Source organism: Phallusia mammillata, chromosome 2 (assembly GCF_965637545.1).
Source record: "Phallusia mammillata chromosome 2, kaPhaMamm4.hap1.1, whole genome shotgun sequence".
Taxonomy (NCBI): domain Eukaryota; kingdom Metazoa; phylum Chordata; class Ascidiacea; order Phlebobranchia; family Ascidiidae; genus Phallusia; species Phallusia mammillata.
The window spans coordinates 26924518-26952490 of record NC_137253.1 but is presented as its reverse complement, the minus strand read 5'-3'; the positions used below and the strand labels follow the sequence as shown (position 1 = coordinate 26952490).

The window sequence follows — 27973 nt, the reverse complement described above, 5'->3', positions numbered from 1 at the left end:
TCAGTCTTCACTAACCAAATCAAGAACCATGTATTTTCATATCTGCTTTACCTAACGTATGCTATGTAAAATTGTGCATCGAAGTTTGCACTTCAAATGCATCATATGTTTTTGCAGTTTTCATAGAATGCAAATTTGTCTGTCTGTGGAGTTTTGGGTATTTGGTTGACTTATCATCATGGCTGTAAACATGGATGAAGAGACAATGGAAACATTGTTAAGTAAGCACAGTTAATATATATAGCATCCTGGATTGTTGTTAACCTCATACACCATTAACATATTCCAGGTTGAATACAGCTAACAATGAGCCCTTTCACGTTAAATAACAATAAATTTAAGCATAATGCATATGGGACCTCAGAACCAAGTTTTAAATGTTGCATCAAAAACTATTTAAGGTTTTCTGAAAGTGACAGTCTGACAGTTGTACATAGAATTCTTGTATTTTTTCCTTCTTGGATGTAAACATAGATTTTGAAACTCAGTAAAAAGTTTGACTTGAGTTCCTATTGTGAAATTCTTTTTTGTCAGATAAGGCAACCAGTTCTTTGAATCGGGAAGAGGATTGGGAGTACATCATGGGATTTTGTGACAAAGTGAATAATGATATTGAGGGGTAAGAAAGTTTTATCTTTATAACTAAACAAAACTTTAAAATATTGACAATATAAAAATAATTGACAATTATAACATGCATTGATTTTAAGGATTCAGCAAATGGTTTTTTTCACGATTGTTTGCTATTGAACTACAAAATCATAATATAAAAAATCATAAAACAACATGTTGAATTGTGTAAATACACCAATGTAAATAAATGATTTTGCGGCGTAGTTATTGCTTAACTTTACAGTGTGCCAAGACTTGTATTATTATAATCCTACATGATGTAAATGCACTGTTCTGCATCGAGATTGACTGCACCTAGGTAGTATATCTATGACACGTGTCATGTTACTTGCTGTTCATTATAGCCTTAATACTAACTGATTCGTTATGTGTCGTCATAGGAAGTATACAGTGAGCCGCTGTCTGTTCTTAGTACTTTACGCCACACCTCACTAATGCAAGCTTCCTCTGACAGCAGTGTGTGTGTTGGACAGTGCTGTTAAAATGTGCAAGAGAGAAAACATCCATAAAACCTCTTTGCACATATGTCGGTGCAGAGTGCACTGCATTTTTAATGAGTTGGCAAGGATTTAAAGTGAAATGCTAGTCAGACTGTAATCAGTATATATATGAGGGGAGACTGTTGCTGTGTTGCACATCTCTGCATATTTCAAACAGCTTGTTTTGTGACGTGTCTGCAAATTTTGAATGTTTTTTTGCATTTCAGACCTCAGAATAGCACAAGGTTACTTGCTCATAAGATCCAATCGCCCCAAGAAAAAGAAGCTTTGCAAGCCCTTTCTGTTCTGGAGGCATGTGTAAAGAATTGTGGTGAATTATTTCACAAAGAACTCGGAAAATACAGATTCCTAAATGAACTTATTAAAGTAGTGTCACCAAAGGTAAGCTTTTAACCAGGTCAAAACCTCAAACAAATACTGTTTGGTAAATCAAGTGCTTAGTTTTGTAAAATTTGAAGGAAAATAGCTGGATTTTTGATGTATATAATAGCCAATAAATGACATTTATCATGTGACTTTTTGTATGTAGTCAATGTATGACAAAGATAGACCAGTGCTTTGTTTAATTTTGTGCTTTTGTGGTTTGAGTACATTGTGATAATAAACTTTTCATAAAATGTGAAAAGCGCATTATAGTTAATAGCAACATTTGTGGTGTATATATAGGAAAATAGCAACATTTGTGGTGTATATATTGCCAATGAATGATACCAGTTACAGTATTGTATGTTTTTCTGTATGTGGTCTATGTTTGACAAAGTACACTAGTTTCCTGAGTGTTGTATTGTTGTCTTCTTTGCTACAAAGCTGATTGTGTGTTATTAGTTTTGAACTGCTACCATGTATATTCATTTTGCAGTATCTTGGAACTAAAACAAGTGAACAAGTTCAAAAACGAGTGATAAGTCTGTTGTACGCCTGGAGTGTGGGTTTGACTGACCAAATCAAGATAAGAGACGCCTATCAAATGTTAAAGAAACAAGGTATGTCAATTGCAATTGCATCCTACTGGTTAATATATGTTTGTAATACAATGTAGGTTTGTTTCATGAGTCTAATAAGTACCAACAGTGCCAATCACATTTTATATGGTTCTATTTGTGCGATGTGGAATCATATTGTAGTGTACAAATATGTACTTTATTTTTTGCCAGGTATAATAACTGATGACCCAGAATTTGATGTTTCCCTGATAAGTAATCCACCTCCTCCCAGAGATGATCGGGATAATCTTTTCCAGGATGAGGACAAGAAGAAACAGCTGGAACGTTTGCTTAGGAGCACAAGGCCTGAAGATCTCCAGGTATTATTGTTTGACACAGTGTGGTCCAACTTACTTTTGTTGCAGGTCATTAAAAGTAGTTAGCTTACTATGTGAGCCAGTGCCTTTTATTTTGTTGCAGCTGATACTGTTTTCTGGTACAAACAGAGGGCTATCCATCTTTTTTTTAACAAATAGATAGTTTTCCTTAGCTAAAAAATGCTGTTTTTACCACTTTATTTGAAAGTTGGTACACCAACTTAATGTAAGTAGCAGCTACTCACAGAGTTTCTGATTCTGCTCCATTGTGCAAAAATGACCGACTAAGACTTGTCTGTGTGGCGCATAGACTTTTCATTACAAATAATAAAGCCTTGTCATTCATCACAGTGGCAAATTTTTGCAGCGTTTTGTGTTGTCTAATCTTCACATTTTAAGACATTGAAAAAAAATATCGCTTTCATTTAAACATATAACTTCTGCAGTCCTTCAAAATTATCGCAAGTTAAACCACACTGGTTTAACAAACATACACAAAATATGGCACATTTTTGTATTGGAAAAGAATGGAATGGTGTGGATATAATGCTAAACTTGTGAACAAACTAAGAAACATGTGAAAAAATGTAAACTTTCTGATTTATTTTTTGTAACAGGCAGCTAACCGGTTGATCAAGAATGTGGTTCAAGAGGATGAGGCCAAGATGGACAAGTTGCGCAGAAGAAACAAAACTTTAGAAGAAGTCAACAACAATGTTCGGGTGCTTAACGAAATGTTGGCCCAGTTTAAACCTGAAACACCAGTCACAAATATGCAAACTATGAAGGTAACAAGGTTTAATTTAAGTTATACCATATCAAATTAGTTAAGATGAACATGAATTGTTAACTTGGATCAGCCCTGAAGCTTTCATGCAAACTAGTGATCATGGCATAATCACATATAAACCATTGTACTCTAGGCCCATTAAAGGCATTATACAGAATCAACTGGTCAAATAAATCCGAGGTTGTTTTTTGTGTGTGCTAACTGGTTCATGAATTAGTGAAGCAACGTGTTACTTTTCTGTGTTTTATTCACAGAATATGTTTTTGTAGGAAATATATGACGGGTGTCAAAAACTGCGACCCACCCTCTTTCGATTGGCATCTGACACTGACGACGACGAAACCGCGTTGATGGACATATTACGAGCTAACGATGATGTGTCAAGAGTAATGCAGTCATTCGAGAAGCTCGTCCAACCCAGACTGACTTCCATGACAGACAGAAAGGGTGACGGTGCTGCTTCAGAGCCTGCTGAGTCCTCAGAACAAAAACCAGGTTTTTATTCAAATATTTTGAGAAAATTTGCATATTCCCTAATGACTTTGGTGGTCTCTGGGAATGTGTATGTCCCCCTATTGATTTTTGCAGCAATGATTTTTCAGACATTTGCTCCTTTGTATTGATTGTTGCCTAATTGACTTCATGGCATTGGTTAATTTATAAGCTGTGTTAACATGCCAATATACATTAAGCACGAATGCAATTTTATAATCACTATCAAATTGGTTTTAAAAATATTTAAACTTTAAGATTGAAACAACCTAGTTTGCTGCATATTATAAATGTTTTTGGTATAGTTTAGATTTTAGAAAAAAGAAGTAATAGATAGTGTGAATTAGGGGTGCATAACCTGTAGTGCTTTTTTTGCTTGTGGGCATGGAGACTAATTTATGTGGCCACTAACATTTATTTGAAAAATATATGTAGTGGTTGCCTTGAACTAATTAAATTTTTCTGCCAGCTTAATGACTGGTCCAAATGAGTTTCCTGCAATTGAAAAGATTTATACCCCTGTAGCCATCTGTGTCAGACTTTTTGTATTTAGACTGTGTGCAAACATTACAAAATAAACCGGCAATACACAGTATAATAATATAGAAGGTGACATCATAAACACTTGAGACTAATCACCAAAATATCCAGATCAATTTATATATAAATTAATAATCAACATAGATTTTCATTTACCAGTAGGTTGGTTATTATGAGATAAATCCTGTTTTTTACTGTATTATGTGAACAAAACCATAAATATGTGTGCAGCTGATAGTCCCTGTGGCATGGCCATCAATAGCAGGTTTTGCATCCCTGGTGTAGATGTAAGGGTGATTTTAATAAATTGTTTACGTAAGTCTGATAACTAGGGCATTATTTTTTGACCTAAAAAATGAAAAAAAATGACCTATAAATTGAAAATTTCGACAAATTTTGACTTTAAAAAACTTTTTTTTTGACAAAATTTTGACCTATGAAGAATTCAAGTAGTTAAATTACGCATTATTGTTCAAAAAGTTAAAAAATGGCTGTAAGATAATCTAACTAGAGCGAAAGAATGTGCAAAAATAACAGAAGGGCAAAAATCTGAACATAAACCCATTCTGAAAAGGGAAATGAGCTAATTAAAAATCACTGCCAAAAAACTGCAGCTAAGACACAATGAAAATTATTCAAAACATTTGTCTAAACTAAAGATACATGAAGTATCTAAAGCAAAACCGAAGCAAGAGCTGCACCTAACTTGCAGCTGCCGTAAAATGACTTGGGACCTACCAAAATTTTGCACGTTTTGAGGTGTGTTGAGCATCACACCTTGTCAACCTAATTATTTCACTCACTTGATGATTTATGATTCACAATAAGTAAGCAATGGGCCAATTACAACTGTATAAAGTAGGCTACAAGGTGTAAAATGAAAAGTTTATGGACAGTGCAACCTCTACAACACCACAACAATGCAGTTTGTAAACAATTTTAACTTTGTAAAAAATTTTGTCAATTTTTGACCTATTCTAAAAATTTTGACAAAATTTTGACTTTTTTTGACAAGTCAAAAAATAATCGCCTTACTGATAACTAATAGATTTGTGTATATTCTTGCTAATCAGCAAAACTGAATTTCAATTAATTATAATTCCTCTCTGATTTAGATAATTCTTCAAACATGTTGGACTTGGCTGGTCTTAGTCTGCAATCAACTGAACCACCAAGTGTGCAAACTAACACTGACACTTATAAACCATTCACCGCATTTGAACAACAACCTACCAGTAATGGTAGGGTCACCTAGTGCTTGTAGTATAATCTTCATTTCATGATTTTCTAATGCAGCATAATTGTTAAACTTATGTTGCACAAGTGAAGCTGGCTTGGGTGTGTGGCGTTTTTCAAGTTAAAACCTGCTGTGAAATGTATAAAAACGTTTTCTTGCTGTGGTTTAAACAAGTGCGTTTGTTGACCCCCTAAATGGGTCTATAAGTTGGTATTAGGGGTGTGTGAAAAAAAGTTTTAAAATAGTGTGTGACAGCATGTAAGGTGTACAGAAAGAATTTATAAAAGATCCGCTGTTACTAAACAAGGATCCTACAGACAGTGCACACTGTTTCGGCCCATAAGGTCTTTGAGTGCAGCTGGTGACCAAAAAACAGCCATATTGGCTAGTGTAGCCATCCAAGGACACTCAAGTTTGTTGGGAGCAACAGGCTCAAGCTATGCCTCAACTATTGAGACTGTATGAGTCGAAACAGTGTACACTGTCTGCAGCGTATCATTTATTAGCTTCATGCTTTTACAAGGGCCCTACTGGTTTAAACGATAGCAAAATCTCTTGCAAACTTGAATTAATTGATGTAAACAAGGGTGTTTATAGTGTGGTAGCTTAACAAAATCTTTTCCATTTTGTGCTAATAAGTTTAGTTACTGTATGGTTAGTTGTTTGTTATTCATCACAAGTTACAAAAACGTGAATTTCTGTTGCTACATTCAGGTGTGGACGAGAACTTGCTTCTTAGTTTTCCATCAACCAACACAGTAACTAATTCTGCTGCAACCAACGACGTCAACAGCCTTTTCTCATTGGACGATTTAATGGCGAACATCCCTTCTTCCACCAACACAACACAACCGGCTCCCCCCACGCTACCTGTGATGTCATCCATGCCAGTGACGTCATCAGCGCCGATACCTAAACTACCGTCACCTCCACAACAGAAACCCCAGGTACAGTAAGCCTTGTATATTCACAATTAAAATACTTGTCGTTTTAAACCTTTTATGGTGTACTTTTTTTATGGTGTACTTTCTATTTTGCTCAGGAATCGTTTACAACTTTTTACAAATCGTTACAAAATGTGTCTCTTTTTGACCTATTGACCCCTGAACTTACCGCTTACCCCCAAACGTTGACAGTTTTAATTTGTCACGTTTCGTAGCATTTTGGGTTGTTTCTTTCTGTAGGAATGAACGAATAAATTAAACCTGAGAGCTAATTTGTCAACATTGGTGCATTGCCTAGTTACAAATGGAATGAAAACCCCATTTTATTTCAATAAGCAAGGATTTATTAAAAAGTGCTTGAATAAAATCACAATTCACAACTTTTATCTGATCTATTTTGTTACAGCTGTTTTCTGACCTTGGCGAAGTAAGCAGAAACATGATGGAGCAATCACTTGGAAGAAAGTTGGAGGAATCTTTTCCGTAAGTTTGTTTTGATTGCTAATACTGCAATTGTTAAGTCTGGTTGAATACCTTTACGGCAGATTTGTAATAGGGTCTGAAATTGGCCCTGAGCCCGAAAGTACAAGCCCCAAACCTGGCCCATACCCAATTTAAAAAGCCGAAACTTGGTGACATTACGGCACAGACAAGTCGGAGTGAAGTCAAGCCCGAATCAATCCTGCTTAATTTAAACTTTTCACGGAGCCAACCCTACAAGTCCGGTCCGACTTACACTTTTGGTATACAGAATATAAAGTTAGTTGATTAGTCATGTGCAAACTAGTCGTAACAGGTTTAGTTTGCATACTTTCATGTTTTTTTGCCTAAGATATATTTTTTAGGTTATGTTTGGCCATTGGGCCGGCACTAAAATGTGCTTTCATAAGCACAGTTAGATTTAGGACAGGTCTTTCGACTTGATTTAGGTCTTTCATTTTTCATAACATTTTGATGCTTCATGAACTGTTACGAGATTCTTTCCTTTAGAAGAGTTGAAATCATATTTCTTCTTAAAAACACGAATTATTGTTTTCCAGTGCTCCCGTAACGAAACCAACTCTCAACGATCTTTCAAACATAAACATCCCTCCTAAATCACAACCTCCACAGTCAGTAGAACTCCCTTCACTTGGCAATCTTGGAATGACCCTGATTGAACCCACTCAACAAAACGATACGCCTCCAGTGGCTGAACCCGTGCCGTCGATTCCAGCTGATGGTTCTCTCGCTGATGTCTTCGTGGCCTTGGAAAATATCAGGCCAAGTACGGAAAACTAATAACACCATAACTTACATCAGCCGCAAAACTAGCCAAATTTCGATACGTGGCGCAAAGCGCACAAACACCTATTTAAAAAGGCCATGTCTCCAAAAATACGACGGTTTTCGGGTAGGAGTAATGTGTTCAAGAACAATTTAATGAAAATAACTTTAGTACTTAGTTCCTAAAGTAAATTTTTAACCGCTTCTTTTTCAACCCTGCCCCTATTTAGCTGCTAAATTAATAATTTAGCTCTATGCACCACCTATCGGAATTTAGATAAACGTGGGTCTGTCGTAAGGTATATTAGTAGCTCTACCGAGTACGATATGATTAAGAACCAATTATGCGTTTGTATAAATCCCGTTTAAATTTGGTTAATCAATATTGAAAACTTTCCCCTTTTTCAGGCACCTTTACCCCAGTCACTGTATATGACAACAACAGTATCAGAATTTTGATGCATTTTGCCAAAGACCATGCCATCCCATCTCGTACAGATACGCTGGTGGCCGTAGTTTCTATGTTAAGCACCCGGACTAACCCAGTTCAAAACATATTGTTCCAAGCTGCTGCACCAAAGGCAAGTATTAACATTAAATACTCGTCATAGACATTGATTGTGTTACGCTTATACTAATGCTTATGGCTGTTTTTAACCTTAAATTTGTTGTTGTGTGTATTGTAAACGTTAGCAAATGTTGCCGTTATTAAATTTTCGTAAAGTCTGGAAGGTTTCGGTTTTAAGGAGTGTAAAATCTACGTGTAATATATTCAATAACATCAAATCGTTAATTTTAGTAATTCCATTTTCTTTGTACTCAAGATAACGATGCTAGGCACCAAGTAACTCCTATTATACATACTCTTTCCTTTATTTGTGTTAGATTACATATCTTTTTGTTTATATATTTGCGAGACCGGTTTAACTCGGTATAACGCCTTCACTGGGCCTGACGTACTATGATTTATGTATGATGTCGTGATTGCTGTCTGTATGGACGCTTCAGGGCTGATCCCAGTATAAATGTATTCATATTTTTGTGTATTTCTATTAGATTATGAAAGTTAAGCTGCAACCACCTTCCAGCACCGAACTTCCTGCTTTCAACCCAATCTTTTCCGCTCCTCCACTCACACAAGTAATGGTTGTGGCAAATCCCAGTAAGGTAAGGCTCAGTGGCACAGTGTTTGATACTACCGGATGTTTTCCCCCTTTTTCGTGTGAAGCAGTGGTTCTCAAACTTTTCTCGAGCACTCGCGGTCAAATTTAAAAATATTTATAAAACTGAATATGCCTTCGCGAAACAAAGCCTAAAGTGAACCAGAGTTGCAAGTCGGGCCGGGTTCGGGCTTAGGTATTTGTGAGAAAACGGGCTTAAAACGGGCCTGACTTTACGTTCCGTGTCCGCCATTGTTTTTTAAATAAAATCACTCAGCTAAGCAACAATTCTCTGGCTTTGACCTAATGCCCACCCTCCTCTAAAACGTATTGTTTGCCCCATTGTCTACTATTGTTCATTGTGTTTGTTGTCTTTCTCTTCTTTCTCATCCTTTGTTGCAAGGCTTTCGTGGATAGGCCTGTCAATCAAAATTTCGGGCCTAAACGGGCTTTGCAAAAACGTTTCGGGTTCGGGCCGGGCTTCGGGTTTATACTTTCGGGTTCGGGCCGGGTTCGGGCTCAGATTTCGGGCCCGCTTGCAACTCTGAAGTGAACAACTAAAAGTTTGTTTATTCCTTGCAAAAGTATTCCGACAGTAACAAAATTGTGCGCGAATCGCCTTATTTGTTACACGAAAAAAGTAAAGGATTGCTTTTGGTTACAGGACACTCATTTACCTATCAGATTTTTGCTTATGTAGTTGCGAGACCCGAAACTACATAAGAGTGCAGAAAATACGTTTTGCTCCTCGCGGTCCCTCTGAAATCGCTTGGGGGTCCTTTAAGTAAGCGACCGCGGACCCCAGTTTGAGAACCACTGGTATGAAGTAACACAACAAAATATATTGTTTTTGCAGGTGAAACAACATTTACTAAACTAATATTTCCATTTGCAGAAAGAAGTAAAAATTCGATACAAGCTTGACTACAAAATCGATGACCAAACTGCTATTAGTGACAGCGGTATCATAACAGGGTTTCCACCGTGCGAACAATGGGGAAAATTATGATGTCACAAACATTTATTGTTGAGTTAGCTTGAAGGCTGCTTCCTAAAATTGCCAAGATTTTATGTTTTGTTTTGTTCCATGTTACCAACGACTCACGAGAAAATTTTCAATTCAGTTTAAAGTTTACTAAAATCATAATGCAGATTACAAATTTCTTGAGTGATGAGCAAAAGTTTTTTGGAAACATAGCAAGTTTTGCAACCATTTTGTATTGACTAATAAAGATGTATTTTCAAGAGGCGAAAAGAATTGGACCAAATTTTGTTCTATATTATGTGTAATATCGTCTGTCTTGTTATGTGTATAACGTTATTCATTCATGTTATCTTCGTCTTTCTTGTCCACTGACTTGTTTTTACGACATCGCATAAGGTACTTAATCCTATCAGGCCAGCTTCAAGCATTGTACACATTTGCTCTCACAAAATGGTTTGCACTTCAAGCTTTCATCCCCAAGTTGGGCGTTACAGCTACAAAAACGATTATTGTGAAGTTCAACAACTGCTGGTGGATTTCTTTTGCTCGGGTCCATGCTTCTGGATGCTTTTCGCAATAGTCCGAAACTTGATGATGTCAACTGCTGCGTTGTCGCTGTCACTACCGATTATTCGGATGATTTTGTAGGTGAAATTTACGTGCAATGAATACAAATATATTACGAACACAATGTTTTATTAGACCGTACCTAATAAAGTTGTTAGACAGGTAATATGAAACTGCTACTCTGTTTGGCTTGTTACCATTTTGGCAAATGACTCATTTCTCTGTGTACAATTTAATGACACTTGTGCCGTAAATGATCAGATTATACTAAACTTGTAAAGAAGTAATTCCTGAAGTTAATTCGACTATCGGAAAGCAATGAGCTTGTATGTAGCTTTGTTGAAGATTTTTGTAACACGTTTGTGTGTTAATTTTTTTGTAACACCACTTGCTGTGTTAATTTAGCCTCTTGTTACGAAGTCTGTGTTTAACCACTAGATGGTGTCTCAAGTTATATCCTATCTCTAAGAAAAGCACAATAATTTGCGAATCGATGACATCGAAACATCAAAGTTTATGAAGGAAAAGCACATTAACATTCCTAACCCTTACCAGCAGTAACCGAACTCCAGTTCAATCCGATGACCGGAAGGCACATATTCTGTTTTACAGTGCAAAGCGTGCGGCGACACGCCAAATTAAGACAACAATTGCGTTGATTTCGTTTCAGCCTGGATAATTGCCAACAGGGCGGAGTTTGGCCACAAAGATCGGCGCGACACGATGCTGGGTATTCGATTACCATTGTTTTGAGCAACACATGATATCAGGCTGCTGAATCTACGATCCAGACTGTTTTGAAGTTTCACCCTGGAGACCAACTCCTGGTGGTTCTGCATGGAGTTATGTGGGCACTAAGATATAAGGCATAAACCTTTTCTTTTTAGTTTTTGCAGTTATTTCGCAGCACAGTAAGTTATTTTACCAAGTATCTATTGTATGTTTATTCGTAATTGAAGTTAATTGCCCTATAATTAGGCTATAGCCTAGTAGGCTATACTACAAAACAGTTTCAAGACATTTATGATATTTTTGTTAAATGTTTTAGAGCAGTCGGCAACCATTTTTTTTACTGCGGACCGTATTTGAAACTGAAATTTTATCACGGACCGGCCTTCAAAAATCTACAAATAGTTAGCAATGAAAACGCTTAAATTAGTTTATCATCCCTGGAATACATGGGCAAAATGTTTTGTAGCATTTTACCTGAAAAAGTATACGGCCCGGTAACGAAGTCCTCGCGGACCGACACCGGGCCGCGGACCGGCGGTTGTCGATCACTGTTTTAGAGGAAAACGAATATAGAATTTAGCTTAGATGCTGCCGATCCTTGGCTACATTACATTAGTTCAGACAGTGTTCTTTATGTATTCAGTAGGCTACTGAATTTTAGTCATATTTAATATGTTATTCCGCAAAATCGCTAGCAATTTGTGCGAAATACACAACTGCAACAACGGCATTGACAACTAGAAAAACAACAGATGGTTATGGCCGATAAACTAAAACTTTTGGCCACGCGCGCAATCTTTCATGTGGCTGTGCTTGGATCAAAGCGGTCGGCGGTCACTCGGCAGGCAGTTTTGACAATGCCGTGGTTGAAGTTAAAAGCACAAATTCTCGCGAAGAGGGCCTTGGTTTCATCTTTGCGCCTGCGGTGTTAATTTAGCACGTATCAAAGCAGGGGGTCAACAAAACTGTGGTGTTACAAAAACGATTGTTATTTATTTAGAGCTTTTCTTGCATAAACATTTACGGTGGTGAAAGTGGTAGAGTGAAAAATTCGATGCCCAAACAGCAACAAATACAAAACACGGTATATGTTCGATTGAGCAGTTTGGACTTGACTTGATAGGTTATTTATTGCTTTTATTAAACATCAACAGTCGTAAATGTAAAATAGCGGCTTTTCCGTAACTTACAACTGTACCACCACGACGAAACGTAGACCAACTGCTGAGAGGGAGTCCAATTCGCATAACATTTGCCATTCAAAGATAAAAGGATTACAAATCGGCTTGACTGACAAAGCACAACATGTTTAAGACGAATAACCTTATTGTGCCTTCAGCTGGTGTTGCAATTTGTTAGGTAAGAATTCCCTCTTTATCTCTTTGCGCCTCGGAGCTAGTGTAATTGTGCTCTTTACAAGGTTGACGCAGAAGTGGTGTGTTTGCATTAGGTTAGTAAAGCCCTCTGTGGTCTTTGTTTTATTGCAGATAGCGCTCGGGCACATCGTGCCATTTCAGTAAGTTGTAAAGTGAAAGTGATTTTCTAACTTTGAAGTCAGTGTTTATAGTGGGTAATATAGCTATCTTCAATGTATACTTTTTTACATAACAGCAAACCGATAGCGTATGTTAAGTCAGGCAATTTTGTAAAACGAGTTTGAGCAAAGGTACATGACTGTGAGGTTTCATTCAATGCTCGAATCATAGTTTACAAACATTTTTGCTTCGGTAAATAAGCTTGAAAGGTTTACGGCCGAAGTAATAAAAGGGTCTCGTCTTCTTTTTGTTGAATTTCGTGAAGTGGCAAATGTCATGTAGCTTGTACCCCAATGCTCCTGACAGCTTAATCAACATATATAACCTCTGTCAGTTGGGTTTTTAAGCATTTGTGCAGTAGTGTAGCCAATTAGTTATTGTTGTATCTGGTTGAATCTTTTCCAAACTTCTTTGGCAGAAAAAGACCAGCTGTAAGAGTATAACACCTGTTAGCCTGTAGTAGCGACCATTAACACCGAAGTAGGAGATGCTGTATACTGTCGAGTCAACTTTAAGTTTGTTTGTTTTGCAGTCAGTGATAAAATTGGGTTCAATGGTTAAGTGTTTGTTTTGTCGAACTGCATGGCAGCAACAACGTAGGGTGCGTGCTTGGAGAAAAGGGGGTGTCTGTGCTTGTCATGATAACTATTCAATAAAAGGCAATTAAGCCTGGTTAGTTGTAAACATATATCAACAACTTATACTCAAGCGTGGAATGGTTTCTTTGTTTTAATCAACCAATCCGTTACATACTTCTTTCCTGAACAATGTACAGTATGGTCAGCTTTTTACAACTTTTACTGCCAGAGCAGACACCAGTTATGCGATTTAACAGGTAAACACCTTAGTTTGAATGGTGTCAACATGTCAGTGATATTTACACAACCCAATTACGATTATGTTGCACGCATACAGAAGTGGACTATAGGAATTTAAGCACATGTGAATATGACGTAAACAGCGTAACACATTACTTCGCGTGGCGTCAATCGACAATGGAAGAAGAATTGGAGACAAACGCTGACAAAGAAGGGACGGTGGCCGAAGACAATGAAGAGAAATCTGATGAAGAAATAAACAAACAAAGCACTTTTTCCCTCAAGGGGTGCGTACCATTGCTTAGTTTGTTGGTAAAATGCAATGATGCAAAATATTCCCAAGTTATACAAATGAATAAACTACATTATTGGCAAACGTTTATTGTGTGCGTAATGGTATACCGCAAAACCTTCATTAAAAGACATTAGTTCCAAAATATGTGCTCTTAACACAGGAGTCGAAAACTTTCTGCTGTTGAACTTGATGCTGACGAATGCAATGTGAACGTCGTTGCTAGGTGAGGTTAAGTTAAGCATAAAAACTGCTTTTAAACAAATGTAAAGAAGATAGAAAACAAGCCTTAAAATGTAGTGTAGAGTCAATCTAGTTTCAATACACCATTGAGTCGAACACTAAAAAACTAAACAATTTGTTTTGGGTAATAGGATTCGACCTTTAAACCCACAAGAAATCGAACGAAGTGACAAAGTTGCGACACAGTTCCCGGGCGATGGAGCAGTTTGGGTTGAAACTCAAGGAAAAACCAAACCTTTCGCATTTCACGCCGTGTTTCAGCCTGGGTGTTCACAAGAGGAGGTTTTCAAAAACAGCGGTAAGCACCTTCTAAATATAAGTTAGAATAATTAATAAACGCTATAAGAGTTTTCTAGTATGTTCGAAACTAATACCTCAGACTTGTGTACATATGATATATGTATTGTGTTAAGCATACATCATAATTACAGTAGAGTCAACCTGCCGTGCTGGTAGTATACTATCATTAACAACTGTTTTTAACATTAAAAATGTACATGTTTAAATATCTGGTGGGACATGTTGGAAATAAAATGGATTCATTGTTAGGTATGGGAAACCTTTTGGACATGGCCATCGGAGGTTATGCTTGTACGGCGTTTGCCTATGGACAGACAGGTTCTGGAAAAACATTCACTCTCACGGGACCTGTCACTCCGGCAAGTATTCACTACTACTGGTGTCTTACTCTAGTTGTAAAAAAATCGATGCCAAAGCTGAAATCTGTGGGTTATAAAATGTCCTTCATGGCTGCAATATATTGTTACAGGAAAAGTATTGGAAAAAGTTTCAAATTAAAGTCACTGGGTTACCAAATTTGTTTGACAAGGTACAGTAAGATCAGGTTAAAAAACAGGTTTTGGTTGAACACCTTCGCTTGTACGTTATGTTAACTTGAAATTCAATTGCCTGGGAAAGTCTTCCCCAACTACACGCGACGCTATGGTTAACAAAAGTTATCGGCTACGGTGACCAGACTTAGATGTTTCTCTCATGAGTTCACACGCGCGCAAATGACACCTCTCATTGTGGCCTGAAAACTCCCTAACCCAACAACAAACACTATAAAAGTGACAACTCCCAGCCTTACACTTTATCTGAGTGTTGGTTGTAATCAGTCATGTTTTGACTGGTCTCTCATCTTTGTTTTGTCGGGACTCATTTTTCACTGAGTTTTGTTTTTGATTTTCCCCACATGTCGCGCTGTTGGGGTCTAAATTGATTCTTGGTCCTGTCACTGTCAAGGACCTTAACGGCCGCAGTTTGTGTTGAGGTAAACACAAGTGAAGCACTTTGGGTTCTGCCTGTCACACAATACTATCACTACACCGAGCTGAAAGAGAATTCGTGATTTAGTGTTTACTTTCAGAAAGAATACACTTAAAACTGTCATTTTTCTGACTGAGAGCGATTGCGTTTGTAGTTAAAAGTAATTTACCTCAACGTCAGTAAGAATCACTGAAATAAATTGCCTGTTGTGACTGCTAAGTGCCAATTAAAGATAGTGTTTTCACTTTTAAATAGATTGTTAATTTGTTGACTTTCTAATTTGTTGACTTCCTAATCTAGTTACATCACAGCACCTTCTGAACGATTGTTTACTGTTTAGTCTCAACAGATCTTAAAGTAACGTTGCCTTTTGTACACTTTCAGGAAGCAACGGAACTTACCCAGGAAAAATCCTTAAGCGATCCTGAGAGCTACGGATTAATCCAGTTTAGTTTTGCTTACCTAATGGATCAAGTAGCGCAAAAATCCCAGTCCAACTTCACTATTAAAGCATCCTACCTCGAAATCTACAATGAACAGGTAAACACTATTGAACGATCAGGATTGTTTCCACTGTTATAGAAGATGTGAATAGGATGAACTGCAAAGCGGAAAGACGAAGTTTACTTGGGGATCCTTCTACGTTTTGAAAGTTTGTTTTATTGAGGGTTAAGACTCTAATAACACATATTTTGGTGTTACGAGACAGTGCATGGGTTTTACCTAACTTAACCAAACCACTTGTTCCCAGTCCCCAGACTTTAGAAAATCTAAAAAGTTTAAAAAATATTACTGTAATTGTCATATTTAAGGGTCTGTGGTTCGTTTTGCCCACCGAATTCAACCTAACGTCCAGACGCGGACGCCAAAGGCAAGGGTCAGAATGGTTTAACCATTTGTATCAACAATGCTCCAAAAATGTTTCATTAATGGTTTGTTCTATTTGGTACTTAAAAACGGATTTAAAATATCACCTGTGGTTTACAACAATCTTTCTGTCCCCAACAGGTCCAGGATCTCTTAAACCCCTCATCATTCGAAGCGGCGCAGGTCCGCTGGTCAAAGGCTTTAGGATTTTACGTGGACAACCTCTTTATCAGGGAGGTGGAGACTCTTGAAGACCTGATGGTGGTGCTAGAGGACGGCATGAAAAATCGAGCGGTTGCTGAGCATAATATGAACGAGCATTCAAGCAGAAGTCACAGCATACTAACTGTTTACCTTGATAGCGATTCGGTAAATATTTGATTTGTTTTTGTAAAAATCAGCAACAAATGTACTGACAAACGAATTTTTGAATGTAAAGTGTTAAAAAATATATTGTTGTGTATTTATTTAATTTTAACATACAGAAAACTCAGTTAATTCTCCCATTTCGGACAAAACTCGAGGTACAAACGATTTGTAATGTGGTAAGGCTTAATTAAACTAATCGACATCGGTGAATCTTCGCATAATCGAGTGAAATTTTTTAGCCCAAGGATTAATCAAGGTTTACTGTATTTATAGGAATAGCTTGATATAAAGTCATTCTTTTGATAATAATTCGACAAGTAGTGTAACTGTTGCTATTAATTATAAACAATTAAACCCTTTCTTTAAATTTCTTGATGAACTGAAAAATGTAACACTTTGGAATTTGTTACGTCACAGACTGAGGAGAATGATTTGATTGTGACAAAACATGGCAAGGTTTCGTTCGTGGATTTAGCTGGAAGCGAGAAAGTAAAAGAAACTGGTTCAACTGGGGAAACTTTAATCGAAGCAACAAATATCAACAGAAGTCTGTTAACTTTAGGTAGGTTGGCCTGTAATAAATCAATCGAATTAAGCATCATGTTTGGTAAATTATATTGACCGCTTTATTCCTATTCTAATCGTATTTTACGTTCTCGGCCCTAAAAATACCGAATACAACTTTTTTGCTTCTTGGCAGATTTCATAAGATAAACTTATTGCTAAAGTTTTTCGTCAACTAATCCCACATACCTAAAAGCTTACACTACCCTTAAAACATTTAAAGTTGTTTTTTTAGTGAAGGAAAGGTAGCACTCTGCGGTATTAGTTTTTTTGCCACAGATAAAAAAAAGTTGCTTACGGTTAATAAAATTACTCCAATTCGTCTCTTCTTTCAGTATCTAAAATTCGAAGCACTTAATAACACTTTCTCATTACCTAAGATTTGAAAAGTCCCAACACAAACTTGGCACAGTCACACTTAGTGCGTCACAAGGTATCAAGTAAAGAGGTCTGAAGTAGCAGATGTAGCTTTGTTACGTAACAAACCCAACAATGACGTATTGTACTTGATTAGAACAAAAAGATCTGACATTGCCTTTGTCTGTGAATTTTGTTATTATGACAACACTGGAATCTGTTATGTCAAAATGCCTTTTTTCAAAATAGACGAAAAGGCAAAAGCGTTTATTTTGGCAAAGTTATATCTTACAATTTGCGATCTAAATGAGCCGTAGTTTGGAAAAAATAAAAACTGAAAAATATTAATTACTTAATTCGAAGCGCCACGAAGTCAATATTTGCTTCATGATTGTAAGTGTGACTATAAAACGTTTAGAGGAGCATTCGGGGAGCTTTGCGGCAAAACAATTATTCACTTACAGACTCCCCACAGAGAAGTTTGTTTGTCAGGGATTGCTGGAAAAGAAAAGGCCCTTGTTGTCAGGGGCATACGCTTAAGGAGATGCGCCATAACAAATATTGTTTGTCTAGTGCAGAAATATTTATTTATTACGTTGACTCCATAGGTTTATAGGCACGAAGCAAGGCAAAAGTCTGAAATATCAAATAAATAACCATGCTGCGTTTGTTTTGAATAGAAAAACAAGTTTCACAAGTAAGTATGTTTGAGCCTGAGTTAAAAGATTTGTTAGCTTTAGAAAAATCGTAGAAAGGGGAAGCTAGTTTTAGTAACAAGGCCGTTGTCATGGCACTAGGCCACACGTTTGTGTTTTACAGCCACACTATGTTTTCGTAAGGTTTTAATAGGCACAAATTCTGTTTTCCAGGCAATTGTATATCGGCATTGAGTGACGCAAAGAAACGGGGAGGTCATATTCCGTACAGAGACAGCAAGCTTACAAAACTACTCGCAGATAGTCTGGGAGGCACCGGAGTTACTTTGATGGTAAGTTGGTATATAATTATTTTTAGTTTATATGCTATGCAAATTTGTGAAAAAAAATCACGAAAAAACGTTTGTTTGTGGCCTTGGGTTGTGTTTGTTGTAGAATATTTTTTTTCATAATTTGAACTTAATGTATTTTTGAGTTCCGGTTGTTTACAAGAGTTGTATAGGGCCTATGTCAAACGGTTGAGTACAAGCAGAAATTGTAGCAATACATTTTTAGATTACTGACATTAGAGTATCATCCTGTGATTTTTAAGATTTCTGACAGAACACATATTGTTTTTGCCAATTTCATGAACAAAAGTTCGCTGCACAGTAAGACATAAACAAAAATCTTACCAATTTAAAGAGTTTTTGTTTAATAAACTTGTTTTTGACTGTAAATGGTTGACTCCATGGGATACGTAAGTTTGAACATATAAACATATTCTACTTTGATGGAATTTTGTACCAGTCCTTAGTAATGCAAACATAAGAAACATAGTTTCAATTATGTTTGCAGATCATGTTCATTTTTACAGCTTTAATCTATACTTTGGCGCTGTTGAATGTCACAAAAATATGCTGAACAGATAAGCTTTTGAACTGTCTGTGTAAGACGTTCACAATTTTAGGTGTTCCATATTTTGCTACTACATTACATTTAGACATGAGTTTCAAATTACTTCCGTTTTGTCAACTTCCTAAAAGCCTTTTACCGCTTGGGGTTGTTGTGTATTTGACGTAACGTTCAATTTAGCGATTCAACGATTCAAAGACGCTAATCGAGGGAACTCAATTAGCTCAAGTACACACTTCAAGCAGGCTTGCGGCCGCAATAAAGGCATGGTTGTACGACATTGCTACCTTGACTTATTTTGTCCTGTTAGTTGCAGTGTTCAAAGCATTTGTTTGCGTTGGTCCAAAATTTAATTGCGGTATACTTAAACTTGATGTTTTGATCTCATAAAAAAACTTGTAGTTAATCATTTTCAAGTTAACGAGGTGTTGCAGCTTTAGCAAAACTTTCAAACTGGTTTTAGTTGTGCAGAGAGCGATTTGTTGTTTTGTGTGTTAAGTTTTGCCGATTAAAGTGAAGGATTTCAACAATTTCACTGTAAATTATCCCACGGCCAGCTAACCAAGGCAACAAAGGTTTTAAAGCAACAAGTACGCGCCATCTCTAAAAATATCTTCAACGAAATCGGTTAATCTCATTCGGCGGCTAGATTTGTTCAAGGGGCGACTTAAATCCACAAATCAAATCAAAGTGCTTTTCATTGTCAAGTTCTATTTGCAACCGCACGCAATAAGAAATATTGAGTTCAGTATTGAGCCACCTGATAAATTTGACGAATTAGGTGGCGCCTTTTATTAATTTCAGATTAACAGTCACGAGACAGTAATGGACACTGATAAGAAATGAACCAGAATTAGCAAGGGCAATTTTGTGAGATATGTGTTGGTTTTCACCCTATTGGTCGCAGCTTCGTAGAACGAAAACTACCTAAATCATAATCCGTTTCCGAAACGATTATTGACTCTAACCGGGTACCAACTGTTCCAAAATGATATCCGAATAAAACTAGTTGTTTAATAAATTTAGCATGTTTAGCTTTAATTACCTTAGATACTGTTTTTTTTCATTGGTATGTTGTCAAATAAGCAATTCTGTAAAGTAAGCTAGTCGCCCTGGTTTCAGTGTTTTACAAAGGGAATTAGGATGGGTGTATATCACAGAATGTACATGTTTCTACATTGATCAATTTGAAACGGGTACCCGGTTTGTTTCGGTTATCTCGAGTAAGCTGGTGTAACTAAATGGATAATTTTCTAACCATCAAATTTCTATAAAATATCCATTTAGACACGTTTTAATGCGAAGTTGTGGCCTTGTAATCTTATTGGCATCTATAATGCCAGACTATAGACACATCTTTAGTAGTACTTTTCGGTGGTGACACAATATCAATAGAAAACTGATTTATGGCATCAACGGTAAACACAGCGTTTGAACTCGCATGCTGTTGGTTTTAGTGGTCGACTGGACAAAAGGTCGTGCACTTAAGGTGCGCAGATCATGTCAAGATACCGGATTTGGCTGGTGTTTAATCACCTTTGTGTTTGTCAGGTTTTGTCGAAATGTTAAGGTTTCAGTTCAGTTCACTTTGATCAGTATAGCGGTGTTTAGGTAGAAGCCTTCACATAATGTACGGTTTAAAAAGGCCTGTACATCAGTAGAAATCATTTTAAACAAATCCTCAATTGAAAACAAATATGAATTAGTGTCAAATTGATTAGTTTAAGCGAGTGAAAGTTAATTTCTTTCAGTTTAGGTGCAGTCTATAATGGGGACACCCTTAGTGTCTGCGGTAGCATCGCATCTGCTAAAAGTTGATTAAAGCAGCGTTGTTAACAGCTTTTCAACGCCACTTCAAACAGCTTCTTCACAGCAAGAATGTTTTGTGTCATTCTGAAATTCCCCAGCCCCTAAATAATTGCCTTGGACTCGATCTGGAGAGCTGATAGGATAAGTTTTTTTGCAAAATTAGCCGAATTTCGTTTTTAAACTCTGTCATGCATGAGTGACGATGGCCGATGACGAAATAATTAGTGACGAAAGTTGCTGGTGTCAGTGTCACGATTTGGATGAGGTAAAATCTTTTGACTTATGCTCTGGCCAATCTTAAAGTTTAAATGTGCTTAGATTGTGGTTTTGTCCTTTGACTCTTTATCAGCAAATTACAAAATCTTCACCTAACACGTTTTTGATTTGTAGTTTTTAAACATATTTGGATCCCAAGTTTAAGCAGCATTTTCCACTACTGGTTGTAAAAGTTCTTTATTTAAATTCAAAATTCGGTATATTTGTTAAACTGAATGAAAAACAGAACTGCCAGAGTACTTCTGTATGTAGAATACATCATGCAGACGTTTTAACAATCGCTGTTGTCATCTGTGCAGGATGTCAATCGAGCTAAAACCGGGTTCTGTATAAACAAGTACTCTGGCAGTTATGTTTTTTAATTAAGTTACTTTTTAGTACTGTCCGTGCATAGTAACCTTTGTTGATACTATTTTGACATTTTTTGCGATTTTATAAAATAACAGCTTATAAACGCGAGTAAAAGGGCTAACAAGTGTTGCCTTCAGTGGGTTTCGAACAAGTATTTACCTCCCAGTGATAAACCATTGTTAACAAAACCTGCGTTCGATTCAACGTCTATGGTCCGTTTGTTGCGCAACAAAGCAATCAGGTCTTAGCCTAAAACAGCTCGTACCATAGCGCCAATTGTTCTTTCCCTATATTAACTAGTTGCTGTGACAGCAAAACAACATTGTGAAAGGCAGTGATAAATGCTGCCTGTCAGTCCATGTTAGAATTATTGTCACAAGGTAATCTTGAAGTTTTTTTGACAGATTGCTTGTGTGACGCCTTCAAGCTATAACTTATCGGAAACTTTGAATACTCTGAGATACGCAAAACGAGCAAGGAAAATTAAAAACAAGTAAGTATAAGAGTCTTTGCGTGATTGATTGTGTATATTTGCTGTCTATAGGAAATTAATGCTGATAAAATTGTTTTCGCATTGAATGAAGTACTTTGCTATCATAGAATGTATCCTACCATTTCGAATTTGTTGGTTTAAGCCGAAAGTAAAATTAAATCTTAATGATATGTTTGTTTTGTTTCTAAATACGACTTACTATCGCAAGGTGCAGACTTAGATGGTATTTTCACCAAATTGAAATTCCCACAACTTAAAACGTGTACATGCACTTTTGCATGAAAGTACTGATAGTTTTGTAGCAACTTCTAATAAAATCTCCACATCATAATGTCTAGGCTATTTCAACAACAATTTTGTACGTATTAATGCAATTATTTGAATTTGTCACAGTATAATATGAACTATGGTAAAAGGTTACGCAGAAATATTAAAACTCTTGCGTTTTTGAAGACCTGTGGTTCGGATAGATCCACGCGAAGAACTGATTCTCAAGTTGCAACGTGAAATGAAACTTTTGCGTCAGGAAAATCACTTTCTTCGCAACCAGTTGGAATTTCCACAACGTGAAAAACCGCGATTTCCGCACCCCAACACTGCTGACGGGATGAAACCTAGACACGACGGAGATAGAGGTAAAATAAAAACACTTTTGACCATTTACCTGGGGTTTTATAATTATGACGTTAATTATATCGTTAAATTACTATAGTCTGCTTAACGCAGTGTTTCCCAACCTTTTTCGACAAACTTCTTACTTATCAATTATAAACATTTGTTTATTTAAATTTTAATTAAAAACAAACATGAAGCATTAACGTAAAAACATATTCACCTACAGTGAGTTTGCTAGCAGTTAAACAGACTTTTTGTAAATGAATGTGTTAACTCGAATTTTACTCTATTTAGAACCTCAAGCACCATACCTTCCGGCCATAAAAGCGAATGATAGCAAAGATAAATCTCCGGATCAGCGTTCTGTATCCGACAGTAGCCTCTATGAAATGCTACAGGTAGGTTTGTTTACTTCGCAATAAAACTAACCACAGCATATAATAAAATTATGATAAAATCCGCCAGCTAGAAACAAAGGCCATGTACTTGTAAACGAAATGGGACTACATTTTAGGAGTATATGGTTGAGAACGAAGCTCTGCGAAATGAAAATCAAAACCTTGTTTCCCGGCACAATGTGAACGAAAGGGAACATAGAATCATATCAAGCGAAAACAACAGATTGTCAAGAAAACTAGAAGGCGTAAGCAGGTAACAAGAATTTGTGGAATTTAAAACATATGTATGAATGTATGTTATCTAAAAATGGTTGTTTTTATGTAACTCAAAGTAAACGCGTTGTACACTGCTAATCTAATGCCCATAAAAAGCAGTGTTACCGATTAAAATCAAGGCAAGTACATTGTGTAAGATGTATCAAGCTCTGATTAAATGTATAATAAGGCAAATAATTTAGTAAAATCGCTTTCCAAAGGTTTTAGTTTTGAGCATGTCCAGCAGTTAGTTGTTTAACTACAAACCAGTCATTGGTATACTGTGTCGCAACTGTGTTGTAAAGTATTCGGCTGTCGCAGGAGGTCGGAATATCTTCTATCAGGTTACTTTACGCTCGCGCCTTGGGTCTCAAATGTCGCCTCTATGTTACCCACCTTTTATCAGCCGAGAACCCGAATACCAAGTGCCACAATGGGGGCCTGGTGCGGCCGGTCCGTGGGTCACTGGCCAAGGAATTGTGGTAATCATGTTGCTATTCGTGTCAGGAGTGCAACTTAATGCCAGACTAGGGAGTGGTAGTTGCCGACCCCACAATCTGCGACGTCTTTTGCAGGCGGTTATTCGATTATCGTTGATTATTGTACCGGGTTTCGTTTGTTTGCAGTCGCAGTTTTGAGGTTGTGTTTCCTTTTTCCTCTCTCGCTTTTTTGGTTTCTTTTTTCTCTTTTCTCTCGCGCCATGACGCGTGTTCACCGATAAACAAAGTGCGAAGAAAAGACACCTGACAATGTAGAATTTGACCAAACATCACACGTACACTTTGCCAGATGTTTCTTACGCGAAGAAGAAAATTTAAATTGTGCGAAGATGTCAGAATATTCAACAAAAGATTATTTTAGCAAATAAAGAAACAATTAAAAAATGTGGTAGTCTGAGATACGGAAGTGTTAACCTGAAAAAGTCAGTTTAGTTGTCAGGGTAAAGCCGAGTTTCTAAATGTATCAACAGCTTAAATTTCAAAGAACATCGTATTTGCAGTTGCATATTGTTACTTTGTAAAACGAGTTTGGTCACCTTGAGTGTAAAGTGACTCTTACCAATTAGATTTGTCGTAAATTTTGTTTTCGCACACACTTGTTATCACTGTTTTTATACTACAAGATCGTTGTGTTTCAAGGTATGCTTTCTGTCGCAGGCGTCTCGTATGGGACGTCGAAACATCGGTTGTTTGTAATAAAATTAAGAGCAAATAGAGCAATACTCGTATACATTACACTTGGCAGCAACAGCTTATTTACTGCATATAAATGTTGTATAATTACTCTCTTTGCAGACTAATGATGTCAAGTCCTGCATACGGTTCATCCTTCCTCAGTCGGACAAACTCGGGTCATTCCAACCTTTCCTTTCAAACATACAGTTCCTCTATAACTCCGTTGTCACAACAACAGCCCTTCCAATTTAGCCCCCACAAAGTTGCAAAGAAAAGTGACTCCAATTTTCCACCGTACGCAGCCAGGGGCTACCAACCCGGGCCGGCACCCATGTTAGCCTGGAACCCCTCACCCCACCCGGCCCCAGTTCTTAATGGGGATCTCCCTCCGTTAAGGGATTCCCCGAATGCGCAACGTATGGTAGATCGTGGAAGAATTCATCCACAGACTAAACCTAAATGGTAAGTAGTGTTGTGTTTATTATTTTGAGGTCAATGTTATATAGTTTTATAGTCGCTGTGTGTTTGTTTTTGTTCATGTACGGCGCTACAAAGCTTCAGTTGGTAATGCAATCTATATAAATCTGTGTTATTTGCAACAAAATCTATTTAAATGCGAATATGTATAAAAAGGGCTTGATGCGAGTATGATTTTTTTCAAAAATTTCGGACATGATTCGGCTTTTTTTAAATCATTTTGCTTCGGTTTCGGGCCCCAATTTTAATCCCGCTTACATTTACAACTCTGTATGATCATGACATTTTATGAGCATTAAATGCACAGTATTTACAGCTACACCTTTCCTTGAATGTTAACAAATTACGGGCTCACCAAGTTTACTAATTAATATCATGTAGTGTTGTTTGGCCTTGTCGTTTTTTTTATATGCAATACTTATGCCTACGATATTGTTCAAGCTCAATTTTTTACATTCGCAGGAAAAAGTCGTCTACCTATGCCGCTCAGTTCAAACAGAGGCAAAACTGGAATCGCGAACTGGCACAAAGCAAGTCGACGTCATCAAAAGCGAACGGTGACGTCATGAAAGACTTTCCAATGCGCGACTACCGACCCCCGCGTGCCGAATACCTCTATCATGGCTCAAGCGAATCCTCTGACGTTTTTCAATCGACCATGGACGGTCACGTGTCCTCTGCGATGCGTGACGCTAGTGACGTCAGCCGTTTCCGGCCTGATTTCCATGTGAGGTTTAACCAGAAGTCGAACCACGCCGCAGCGGCACCTAGCGGCGGAGCGTTGCCCCAAGAAGCTTACAAGGCCCAAGAAATCACCCCACGGTCAATGACAAAGGAACTTTCAGCAAGTAAGTTTTAAATTACGAAACTATAGATCTTTTCAAATTGTTTTGTTGTCTTAGAACTGTTTTGAGGTTATTGGTTTATATGTCCTTAAAATTTTATATGATATATAATTAAAAGACGCTGTTGAAAAAAAACTGTATTAGACTATGCCGGAAGGTTAAAAAAGCTTTCAGATACTGATGATAATCCTACTTTCTCAGCTAAGTAGTTATAACTGATTTAACTGTTAACAAACAAAGCAAATAACTTGAGATAATTTTCTAACGAGTAAGAAATTTTACTTCAGGGAGAAACTGCACTTTTACTTTAGTTTTAACATTTCAAAAACGTTTTTAGTTTTTTCAACTGAGCCCACGACAGCACCTTAAAATTGATTGGTAAATTAATCCACTTTTATCAACTTTGTGTCATATCGGCAAGGAATAAATACACTAAACTAATCGAAAATAGTACCAAAATTGGATTGTCCAAGAAAAGTTTGAAAAACACTTACATATGCATAACTAATAAGTTATAATAGCAGTAATAAACACTGCATAACTATCTGCCATCAATTATATTCTCATTTACCCTGGTATTGCTTCAGCTTCTTTACGTCGTCTTAACCAGCAAATGCGACAAGAAATGCAAGCCCTCGACGATCAAATCAACTCTTACCAGAAAACCATCGGCAACCAATCAAAAAAGAAGATACCGGCCACGTGACCGTGACGTCACAACACTTTTGTTCACATACACAGTTTTTATAGTGTTCGTTGTGACAGTTTTTTTAGCCAGTTTAACTTAACGAAAGCTAAAAAACGTTTCACTAAAAACATAAATCAATGCTCTAGGGCAGTGGTTCCCAATCTTCATCGACGAATTCCTCCCTTAACAATTTAAAACATTTTCATTCCTCCCCATTAGACTACATAATAGATGCCAAACCATACAAAGATTATTTAAAAATAGGTTTTTTAATAATTTGTTAAATGACCTGTTAGGTCATACAGAGATAAAGTCTGCATTTACAAACAACATGTACACATTGAAGTAAATTCCTCCCTCAAGTTAAAATTCCCACCTTAGCGGGAATTCCTTCCTGGCTGGGAACCACTGCTCTAGGGCCCTATTTTAGACTTGCGGCGATAATGACAAACGGCAAACAATAAGACGTTGTTCTGTGTGTTTACAATTTTGTTCTCAAAAACATTTTATTTTCTTTCACTTGTTATTTATAGTGTTACACATAAAGGTGTTGATATAATTATGAACTTGCATACGTTTTTTAAAGCTTTAATGCAATTCACTGTGTGAAATACGCCCAAACCATTCCTTTTCAAACGCACTTTGTGATTTAAAGTACCTTCAGTTTAATAACTAGAAGAATGGCTTGTGTGCATTTTTTATGACTTGTATTTTATCTATTGCACAATAGCACTCATTAGCCTTAATTTGTTAGGTTCAAAGACATAGTACCAAGACAAATCAAAAAACATTTTTCGTTTTCATGTGTCACTTGTTTTTTCTTAAAAAAATATGTTATATTTTACTGAGGAATAATTACTTGTTTTGAACTTTTTCCCTGAATGCATTATTCGTAAACGATGAACACTGAGATCGAAGTGGGGCATATTGTGCACTTTTACCTACATGAGATAAAAAATAAAACAATACATTCAACTTCAAATCGTGTTAAAACAACGCACATTATTTACAGGCCGTCAAACAATTTCGCTTTTTTGAGGGGGTAGCCATTTCCATTTCTATGCAGGTCAAAACGTTGAAGATCCGGTTTTCGGTGGGTTCTAATTTTAGCCGCATCCTACAAAGCCTCCTTTCCGTTTTTCGATTTTTAGGGGTGAAAAATTTTATTAAGAAAAAATATTCTGGCGAAAACCCACCGAAAACCGGATATTTCTTCGAATTTTTGACCCCCAAAAATCGAAAAAACGGAAAGGCTATCTTAGGTTTTTTTCAAAAATCAAGTCAAAATTGTCGATTTTAAAAACCGGTTTAAACCAGTTTGGAGGTTCGGTAGGAGGCAGAAACCGGTCAAAACCAGTTTGAAACTGGAATATTCCAATGAAAACCTACCGAAAACCGAATTTTTCTTCAATTTTTTGACATCCTAAAATCGAAAAAACGGAAAGGCTATAGCCTTAGGGTTTTTTCAAAAATCGAGTCAAAAATTGTCGATTTTGAAAACCGGTTTGAACCGGTTTGGAGGTTCGGTAGGAGGCAGAAACCGGTCTAAACAAGTTTGAAACTGGAATATTCCGGCGAAAA

At 36.9% G+C, this 27973-nt stretch overlaps 2 protein-coding genes across 3 annotated transcripts; both read left to right on the top strand.

Annotated features, from left to right (window-relative positions):
* Positions 1–87: 87 nt before the first annotated feature.
* Positions 88–10538, top strand: LOC145214175 (ADP-ribosylation factor-binding protein GGA1-like). 2 transcript variants are annotated; one of them, XM_080082664.1, is made up of 14 exons: positions 88–221; positions 535–619; positions 1340–1514; positions 1993–2116; positions 2288–2436; positions 3051–3221; positions 3493–3718; positions 5371–5496; positions 6207–6439; positions 6843–6919; positions 7477–7703; positions 8111–8283; positions 8759–8869; positions 9758–10538. In XM_080082664.1, exons 1-14 carry the CDS (start codon positions 179–181, stop codon positions 9869–9871), a joined length of 2034 nt encoding a protein of 677 aa, XP_079938790.1. In that variant the 5' UTR covers positions 88–178; the 3' UTR covers positions 9872–10538. The 2 variants fall into 2 exon arrangements, with proteins under 2 accessions (XP_079938790.1, XP_079938791.1); XM_080082665.1 differs by lacking the exon at positions 5371–5496.
* A 1769-nt stretch (positions 10539–12307) lies between these two features.
* LOC145213866 (kinesin-like protein KIF12) lies at positions 12308–27367 on the top strand. The gene is made up of 16 exons (XM_080082273.1): positions 12308–13516; positions 13597–13786; positions 13955–14017; positions 14166–14332; positions 14584–14693; positions 15688–15843; positions 16312–16539; positions 16957–17101; positions 18330–18448; positions 21851–21939; positions 22393–22574; positions 22849–22952; positions 23069–23205; positions 24503–24844; positions 25322–25707; positions 26292–27367. Exons 2-16 carry the CDS (start codon positions 13677–13679, stop codon positions 26408–26410), a joined length of 2457 nt encoding a protein of 818 aa, XP_079938399.1. The 5' UTR covers positions 12308–13516; positions 13597–13676; the 3' UTR covers positions 26411–27367.
* Positions 27368–27973: the final 606 nt, after the last annotated feature.

Bases quoted from the DNA above. Each gene is read 5' to 3' on its own strand.
- LOC145214175 (XM_080082664.1), top strand. From the start codon at position 179: ATGGCTGTAAACATGGATGAAGAGACAATGGAAACATTGTTAA. The intron at 222-534 runs GTAAGCACAGTT...CTTTTTTGTCAG, and splicing joins GACAATGGAAACATTGTTAA to ATAAGGCAACCAGTTCTTTG. The intron at 1,515-1,992 runs GTAAGCTTTTAA...TTCATTTTGCAG, and splicing joins TTAAAGTAGTGTCACCAAAG to TATCTTGGAACTAAAACAAG.
- LOC145213866 (XM_080082273.1), top strand. From the start codon at position 13,677: ATGGAAGAAGAATTGGAGACAAACGCTGACAAAGAAGGGACGGTGGCC. The intron at 15,844-16,311 runs GTAAACACTATT...TGTCCCCAACAG, and splicing joins TCGAAATCTACAATGAACAG to GTCCAGGATCTCTTAAACCC. The intron at 25,708-26,291 runs GTAAGTTTTAAA...GTATTGCTTCAG, and splicing joins GACAAAGGAACTTTCAGCAA to CTTCTTTACGTCGTCTTAAC.